This window comes from Rhagoletis pomonella, unplaced genomic scaffold (genome assembly GCF_013731165.1).
Source record: "Rhagoletis pomonella isolate Grant_MI unplaced genomic scaffold, Rhpom_1.0 Rhpom_scaffold_00008, whole genome shotgun sequence".
NCBI lineage: Eukaryota > Metazoa > Arthropoda > Insecta > Diptera > Tephritidae > Rhagoletis > Rhagoletis pomonella.
Window position 1 is genome coordinate 41,712,980 of NW_023458562.1, and position 9,808 is coordinate 41,722,787.

Here is a 9,808-nt window from a genome sequence, read left to right on the forward strand (position 1 = left end):
ATTTTCTTTATTTATGTATATAAAAGTCTACATTTAGGCACAGGGTGATTCTGACAACAGTTACTTTAGTTTGTTTTCATTAACTCTCTCTTTCCCTTTTAAACGAAACAGTGCAAATCGCATCTAGTACATTTGTTTGAGCATAAGTGTTTACCATGTTCATATGTATTAGAGTTTTGTAAATACAAATTAATGCTCTTCAGGTTTTTTTATAATAAATCGATTTTTATATTTTATACATTTAGTGCGAATCTCGCAGAAATATAACACCAATAACAAAAAAAATATTTTAAACATTCACTGAGTTAACGAAAAGTCTACATTGTCTAAGTTTTTACCGTCTGCCGTAGAGGAATGCTCCACTTACTAATGTACATACAAACATACATACATATGTATACATATGTATGTATGTATATGTCTGGCTATACATATGTGTACTCACTTAAAGCTTCTCTTAGTTCAGGCCTCTATCCGCTTATTGCACTATTGCAGTTACGTATACTTGTACATTTCTACATACTCACATACACAAGATCATTCTTAAGTTGTACCATAACTACCTTATATTAAGCTGTGTCAGCTCCCAGTTTTTTTTAGACTGTACCCAGCGCCGCATAGCACGCATGGCAAAGAGTCAACGGGTCAGAAACAATGATTCATAACAGGTATCGGCTGCGTAGTGCCACGCCATGGATAGCATTAATCAGTCGGTGCGACCATCGTCCATGTTCACGATTTCGCGCTTTATCGTTGTCATTGTTGTTGCTGCTTCTAGCGCGGAGGCTGATTCGTTGTTGTAGTCATCGATGATGTCATTGTCAGCGATCGTTAAGCCGTTACTGTTTCGGCTTGAGCTTCGACTTCTGTCCTCGACCGGGCTAGTGGCGGCAGGTGCTAGTGCCACTGCTGCTGCGGTGGCGAGTTTTATAACTCCGGTGCCGCATTCGACTGCCGATTGGATAGCTGATCCAGAAAGTGTTGGAGGTGGTGGCGGTGGTGGCGAGTACGACGGTGAACGCGCGCGCCGCTCTGTAGGGTCAAGTCGTGGGGAAAGGCATCGCTTCCGTGATACAGACAGATCTTCAACGTGGCCAGCACTTTCCACATCTTCATGGGAGTGTCGTCGGTTTTCACGCTTGCGCTCGGGCTCTAGGTCTCGCTCATGCGCACGTTCATATTCGTGCAGACGCTTCCTCTCACATTCTTGATCTCTCTCATGCTCTCGTTCATACTCTCTTTCACGTGCGCTTTCCATTGATAGTTCACGCCCATGTTCCATATCGCTTTCCAGCATACGACGTTCGTTTTCCGAACCACCATCACGATCCCTGCCACGTTCACGATCCAGTGAAAAGTCTTGCTCTCTCATACGCCCGTATTTTCTTCCGTAATTAGGAGGACTTGGAGAGCGCACCGCAGTTGGCCCATTGGGACCAGGGCTGGTTGTGATACGATTGGCAGCAGCATGCGCCGCCGCCGCTAGCAACAGTGCGCCTCGGCCGGCTATGTCTCCACCTCGACTCTCCAGTGCCTGCTGTAACAATGCGTGATCCAGTAATGAATGCGGCAGCTGAGGTGCAATATGATGGTGTTCAGAGCGATGGTGATCTTTCGGTTCGCGCTCGTCGTTGTGCCCGTCATGTATCGATGAAAGCAATGGTTCGGCGCCATAACCGTGCGGGTAAGCGAAAGCAGCCGATGAGTCTACATTGCTAGGGCTACGTTTCATGGTGCGATTCATCGGTCGTCCCGTGGTGATTCCTAACTTTTTGACTTTGTCGTACAGTGTGCGCGACGGAACTCCGAACTTACGAGAAGCTTGAAGCGCACTCATACCTTCTCGCACACATTGAATAGCTGACATGATGTCGCTACGCGTGTATTGTTTATAGCGTTTCCATTCTGGTTTCTGATTCGCGTTGGAACTAAAGCCACCACTGTAGCTGCCCTTTGCATCATAACCATCGTCTTCGAATGATCTGTCGGTATAAGGTGAGTGTGGTTCATCATGATATTTCTGAAAAGTGATTCAAAAGTAAAATGATATTACCTACATATATATGTATTTGCCCATGGTATTTGCCTAAAGCTGTAGTAAAACTATCTGTACACTCAACATTAAAGTAAGAGATTTATGGAGCATACTGACCTTATCACCGCTATAGTCGACGCCGTTAAAGTGTTGTCCGTGATTATTATTGGGCCCTGGCATTGTTCCGGTATTTGAAGAGTTTTTATCGATATTTGACTTATCCGTTTTGCTGGCTCCTGGCAATGAGAATGCCATTGGCTGGGATGAGTCGGCGGGATTGGCTTGAGCCAAGACGTTGCGTAAAATTGGCGTGTCACGATTCATTAGCATTGACGTCATCGATGAGAGCTTTTTACGTTTGAGAGGATTGTCGGGAACAGAATCGTAGACAGAGCCCAACATACTGACTGCTGCTGATGGCGATAAGGGCCATTGGCCGTGCTCTGCATTGGATGACTGTGATTGTAAATGAGTGGGTGTCTGTGGAGTATTTGCGGAATTAGTTTGCCCTGCGCTACCAGCGCTAGCCGATCCACCACAATTGGGGGGACCAGGGGACTTGGTATACAGATTAGAGTATGGGGACTTGTAGTTGGTATAAGGTGGGGATGAGGTACTAGAAGCTGCAGCGGATGGCGATATGTTTGAAGATGTTGAGATCACGGATGAGGAATTATGTTGGGTTGGTAAAGGCAAATCGATGCCATGATCCTTAGCACCGTTGTGCACGCCTGTTGGTATACCCTGTGCGGAGGATGAACTAGCAGCGATGGCATAAGGCGCTGTGAGGGCCGACGCGCTGCCAGCCGTATATGGATAACCATGACTAGACCGTTCCGCATGTTCTTCACTTAGTCTGTTGAACTTTTCTTTAAGATCGGCCATGTCGAAAAGACCCTTCACCTCCAACTCTTCGGCAATACGCATTATTGAGGGTATTTGACTCTGTGTTACATTCACTTCTCCAGTGTACATGTAATCGAGGAGTGCGCGCATTTCGAATGCCTTAACACCCGGAAAAATAATGCTGCAGTGATCCATGGGCACATCCTGTAGAATTGCCTGGAAATATGGCGAATTGGCGGCCAGAACTACTCTGTGTGCTTTGAATTGCACTTGTTCATCGACGACAATTGTACAGTCAACATAGCTCTCGACTTTTATGAGGGCATCTAGAATCTCGACTAGGTTTGATTTGTGATTATTCCAGCGCAGGCAATAGGTTTGACCCTCAATGGTCGGCGGCAAGGGCGGGTGGGGGCCACCCATTGTTGCTTGTGTTGTAACTGCTGTGACCGCGGTTGTCTGAGGGATGGAATCCGTGCTGGTGATGCTGGTCGAAGTGGGTGGCAGGGGCGGCGGCAAAAAATTCTGCGGTCCCGACGCAATGCCTGCAATGGCGTATGGTAAGAAATTCTGAAATGTGGAACTCAGCAATGATGCCGGCAAGAGCGATGATGATAATGATGAAAGCTTGATTTCAGGATTAGTTTTGGATGAGAAATCAAAAGCGGGTTTGATGTTAGATGGTGAAGGCGAAGGGGGTGTGGATGAAGTATAGGTGAGATTTTTGCGAATTTTAAGAGCCAGTTTAAAGCTTTGCAATCGATTAGTGGACCTGTGAAGAACACACGCGAGAAGCAACGGAAAAATTATTTAGACCGTTTTACATAAATATTTAGCTTATAATCAAAATTATTCAAACGTTGATATTGCGAATATTTTTCAAAAACTGAACTGAATTTTATTCAAATTTGAAGTTTTCTACATCATTGCGAATATAATCGAGGTTGGCGTAAATTTTCATAATGGAAACAAACTGTAACAAGTGCGTTAATTGCAAAGTTCCTTTCAGGTTTATCTTACATTAAAACCTATTTTAATTTTTACTAATCTGGTGAACGAAATTCTCGAAATAAGTACGAATATATGCATGTATGTATGTACATATATCAGGTTTTTGAACCGCAATGTTTTTGTGCATTTGGAATAAATTTAATAAGTACATACATATGTATGTATGTATGTATTTACATCTTGATCCACAAATATGTTTGTGTGTACATATCAGGGTTGTTGCGAATATTATTTCGAAATTAACGTCCTTTCCGGATAATAAACAAACCGCCTGTCCAAATTAAACAAATTTTGTATCATATGAAAGAAGAATGAAATAGCTATTAAACAGAAATAGCGAATGACCTTAATTTATATTTTTTTTATAATTTAATACTAAAGAAATGCATACACCTGACACAAGGTTTGTTCTATGGTAATTCATTAAAATTTTGTATTGAAATATTTTTAAATATGTGGCTTTCCTCGTTTAGACATTTCAGTCATAAAGATATTAAAGTACTCTTTAATTTGATGCCAAACTTGTTTAATTTGGATAAGCGGTTTGTTTATTATCCGGAAAGTTCTTTTATTTCGGAATAATATTCGCAGCAACCCTGGTACATATATGTACATACTTGGGAGTTCTATACGGACTTTTTGACTATCCGGATAATCCGGATATTCAAATATATGAATAAACAATTCAAATGTCACGACATTAGAATAGTGTGTAGATATTCGAATATCCGAAAAATGTATAGATATCCGGATATTCGAATATAAAACTTTACTATAAAATAACTGTTTGTGTATTACTGAAGTGTTATGTTATTTATTTTGCAACTCGATAGATTCAGTAGGGCTATTCGCGATTCGGTGCATAAGAGCTGACAAATTTATTCAATTGAAGAAATATGCCATGGATTGTGAGTGACCTTTATTAAACTGTCATGGTAAAACTTTTTTAATCGGCTGATAGAAATGTCAACCAGAGTTGCTATGCATAGCATTTTTATGCTATGGATTTTCGGTATTGCAAATTTGTCAAGCCATGACAAATGCAAATGCGTGTATTTTGTTTGTGTATTGCAAATAATTTGCAATACAGATTTGCAATGCAATGATGCTAGGCCATTTACACCGGATCGCGAATAGCCCTAGTAATTTTCAGAACAAATTTGCCAATCAAATAATAATAATAACTAGTGAACCCGCATGGCTTCAAAAGCCAAAATTGAATTTAACTTTGAAGCTCCTAAAAAGTTTCAAAATATTTTATCTAAATCCGTCCTGAACCCGTCAGAAGATCGTTCTAACTTCAAAAAATAAAACCTTATTCCATATCTACAGGCATTGTTTATTAATTTGACTTCTCATTTTTGAAATTCGACATTACGGTTGAGATCTGTCGACTTTCAAAAAAGGCATTCGTGTATTATATAAGTACATATATTTACATAATTAGGTAGACATTAATTTTTAAATAGGTGGCAAATCTAGTACAGAATATTTTCAAACTTAAATACTTAAAACTGCTTCGTTTGACACTCATATTTTAATATTTATTTTAACTTTTAAAAGTATTCTCAACAATTTTATTGAGCTTTGAAGAAGAAATAACAGTTTATGAGGCGAACTTAGCGCGCAGTTGGTAGGCCACTGGCTGAGTCAGCTGGAGTCGTTGGATCGAATCCCACTGTCTGATGAGGAGATGTGGTAATCTCCGGATCGAATCCCACTGAAGAAGTCTGATGAGGAGATGTGGTAATCTCCGAAATATCTATCACTTCTACCAATTTTCATAAATTATTTTTGTGTTTCCACAATAAAATTGACTAAATAACAAAAACAAATATTTTAAAAGTATTATTAAAATAAAATCTTTTTAAATCTCTTTCATCTGACATTGTGATGCATGTTTCCATTAACTGATGGATTAAATTGAATTGGATTTTTTTGGCACGTCGCAACCCTCCTAGATACAATTTAGAAATATATTCTTTTCAAACCCATTTCGGTGCATATCCATATTTTAATAATTATTTTAACGTATTAAATAATTTAAACCTAACTTTTTCAACAGGTGGCAAACCTATTCAAATACCCCAAAAATTTCTATATGTTCACACTAAAGATTTCTTAGCACTATTTCGTTTGACGACCTTATTTTAATATTTCATATAATTAAATTCGACTTTTGAAACAGAGCACGCCAAACTAAAATATTCTTAAATCTCTTTCATCCGCCATTGTGATACATATTTCAATTAGCTGATGGGTCAAATTCAACTTGATTTGTTAAACACATGGCAACCCTCTTAAAATCAGTTAAGAAATAAATGATTTTCAAACCCATTTTGACTGATACTATCTTTTAATAATTCAATTAACGTATTAAATACTTTGAATTTAACGTTTTAAATCGGTGGTAACCCTCTTTAAACACCCCGAATATATTATAAATGTTTAAACTAAAGATTTCTTAAAACTCTTTAAACAAACGTATATGTAATTAATTCAATTCAAACAGGTGGCACCACTCTTCAAAATATTTTGCTAAACTTCTTTCGTCTGGCACACATATGTTAATACCCCAGGCTAAATGTTGAAACTAAATATTTCTTAAATCTCTCTTTTCTGACACGTATTTTTAATATCCCAAATAACAAGTGTATATCGATGGTTGAGTGGATGATCGACCTATCTCGGCAGCCAGTTCGAAAACGCTCTATCTCAAAAAACTTTTCAAGAACGCCCTATTTCAGAATTTAATTGAAAAACACCCTATCTCAAAATTCGGTTCAAAAACGCCCTATCTCACTTCAAAATGTATTGAAAATATGCCGATATAGGGCGTTTTTGAATCGGCAGCTGAGATAGGGCGTTTTTGAAACGAATTCTGAAATAGGGCGTTCTTGAAAAGTTTTTTGAGATAGAATGTTTTCAAACTGGCTGCCGAGATAGGTCGATCTTCCACTCAGCCATCGATATGTAATTTAATTCAATTCAAACAGGTGGCACCACTCTTCAAAATATTTTCCTTAACTCTTTACTAACTGTCTGCCTCATATTACACAGGCAGACAACATTTCATACAATTTTCTAACCAAGAATCGGACTATACTTTTCCGAAGGTCTTTTACGTGCTGAATTCGAATCTGACCCCAGAATAGCCCAATCACGTCAGGTTTTCGAGATATTCTAACCTAAATGTACAAAAATCGCGGTTTTTAGGCATATTTGAGCTCCTGTAACACGATGAGAAATTTTTTTTCAGAAAGATTATGTCGTTATCTACCGTGATTTTTGTACTTTTAGGTTAGAATTTCTCGAAAACCTGACGTGATTGGGCTATTTTGGGGTCAGACTCGAATTCATCACGTCAAAGACCTTCGGAAAAGTATAGTATAAAGAAAAATATAGTGCTTAGAAAACCTTGTTGGCCTGTGTTATGACAATTATTATTAAATAATTTGAATTTAATTATTTAACAGCTGGCAACTCTTTTCGAAAAAGTAAAACCTTATTGCACATCTACAGCCGAATCCCTTTAATTTGACCCCTCATTTTTTAAAATCGAATGGACGGTGCAGATCTGATGACCTGGACAAAAAATCTCTTCACGTATTATGCATATGTATGTAGTCCCTGCAGGGAAAGCTACTAGTTGTGAACTAGAATTCTACCAGTTTGCGTTTCAGCCCAACTAGTTCACGTTCTATCCTTTTTCAATGTTAGCGACTGGTATTTTTAACATTGCGATGTCCTACGAGATGTCAATTGTCAGGCTATGCATCAGCATCTACTAGTAGAAATACTAGTAGCATCATACCCGTTGATGAGACAGTCTGCCAACTCATCCCCTATGAAAAGCATTAGTATGCCTTTTTGCTCGCGGCGCACAGTAGGACGTCCCCATATAAGTTGCGGCCAAAAGTAGTAACCGTACTAAAAATTCGCTGAAATTTCGTATATGGGCTGTTCGGCACTTAGGAATGATGAACTGTGGAAAATTGTAAAATTCAACGCGCTACCACGCCCACAACTCTTGTGGGCGGAAATAGTAAATGTTATCCGATTTTGATGAAATTCAGAGCATATGCTGGTTTTAATGAGAAAAGCTTAAATCTGAAAGATCGTCAAAATCGGTTTACATTATCGTCCAGTAATTCTAGAAAAACAGGCGCAATTTAAAAAAAAAAATTTTTTATGAAATTCGGTGTGCCCTGCTCGTTTAAGCCTAAATTTTCCAACTTGGAACATAATAAAGAGCTTCTTATTACGGCGCTCACGAGTCATTAATATCTAAAACTTCTTTAATTTCCACTTTATATTGCATATCTTTCATATTATGTACATATCAGAGTTTTTCCTTTTTGCTCTACAATAAAAATTCAATAAATTTTACAGGAGATGGGTCCATAAAAGGAAGAATAGAAGCTGAACCCGCAGTTCCTCGCAGCAGGAACTATTTGAGATATGACGCACATATTTAATGTTTACTTGTCCTAAGTATAATTTAGCTCGCTTCCTAGGTCCTTTTTAAATATCCCTTTTTAAAGTAAGCACTCGAAAAATTTTACACTCACAAAATTATGTCGAATTTTAAGGTAAACTGTTTTATACATTTCAAAAGATGTATAAAAATTTAAAGCAATGTTTGACCACAGATATATTCAAAAACTGTTCATCAATCAGATTGGCTTTTTATATATCCGCACAAGTGGAAAAATGAATTCAAATTACTTGCGACAAAATGAAAATCTCTTACAAATATATTTTTTCGCATTGCTCCTACTTTAAGCTCGTATCATGATTGCAAATATGCATTTTCATCCTGGATATTTTGCTATGCATCTGCGTAATTATTTTTTCAGAATTCGCTTATCTGTTTTTACTACTTTTGGCCGCTGTAGTCCCATAGTGCGGCGCTCCAACAGTCGCAATGGCCGACAGAGCAAAGCACTCGCGTGGTATGCCTGAGGTACCAGATTCAAGCCCGCGCGCAGGGAAAATTTTTGTATTTTTTTTTTTTTTTTATATTTCTTTTATTTATTTATTTAATTAAAATAAAAATATTTTTTTAATCTATTTTTTTATGGCACAAGTATTTCTTCCCATATATTTGCTTCCTTTTTTGTAATGCAACTAGATTTTTACGTTTTTTATTTATATTTAAATTGAAATAATTATACCTACTTACATTGATCCCACTTTAAAAATCTTAACCACCTCCAAGCGGCCTCGAACCTGCGATCCCAGAACCAGAACCTGTAGTCTTCACGTGACGCCACAGCCGACATTTGTAAGATAATCAATTAATTGGGTTTTATTTTAGGCTTTGGCAATTCAAAGGCAGATGTCGCTGAACTCTTAAGTTCTTCGAAAATTTCGAACTGGTAGGCACATACTAGTTTATGAACTAGTATTTTTTTTAACTGGTTTGGGTTTTCACTGCAGGGGTAGTGAACCCGTATGGCCTTAAAACGAACGCCAATAGAAAGCCAACTGTGATAGGTGTCCCAACAGGACATAACATGTTGGCAGCGCACGCAAGCAAAATGGGGATTGCTGTCAGTGAAGTTTGCAGTAAATGCATGGGGACGGGAACAAGGGAGACCCTAGAACACATCCTATGCCATTGTTCTGCTGTATCAAAACACGATTGAAATATCTCACAGCTCCAGAGTCTTATAATCTTAAAGACGTGACAGAACTTGGGCTTCAATAATAATAGATTGGCGCTTACACATATGTTAGTGTTTGGCCGAGCTTCTCCTCCGACTTGTGGCGTGCGCCTTGATGTTGTCACACAAAGCGGGGGACCTGCAGTTTTACGCCGACTCCGAACGGCGATTGTATTTTTATGAGAAGCTGTTTTTCATGGCAGAAATACACTCGGAGGTTTGCCATTGCCTGCCGAGGGATGACCGC

The 9,808-nt window shown here is 38.6% G+C and overlaps 1 protein-coding gene across 1 annotated transcript; it reads right to left on the minus strand.

The window, feature by feature from the left end:
• Positions 1–706: 706 nt before the first annotated feature.
• LOC118745192 (broad-complex core protein) lies at positions 707–3,304 on the minus strand. The gene is made up of 2 exons (XM_036478715.1): positions 2,153–3,304; positions 707–2,020 (listed from the first exon to the last, which is right to left on the minus strand). The coding sequence occupies exons 1-2, from the start codon at positions 3,302–3,304 to the stop codon at positions 707–709; spliced, it is 2,466 nt and encodes an 821-aa protein (XP_036334608.1).
• Between the last annotated feature and the right edge of the window lie 6,504 nt (positions 3,305–9,808).

Coding starts and splice junctions, on each gene's coding strand:
- LOC118745192 (XM_036478715.1), bottom strand. CDS start 3,304: ATGGGTGGCCCCCACCCGCCCTTGCCGCCGACCATTGAGGGTCAAACC. Junction 2,021..2,152: donor TCGACTATAGCGGTGATAAG/GTCAGTATGCTC, acceptor ATCACTTTTCAG/AAATATCATGATGAACCACA.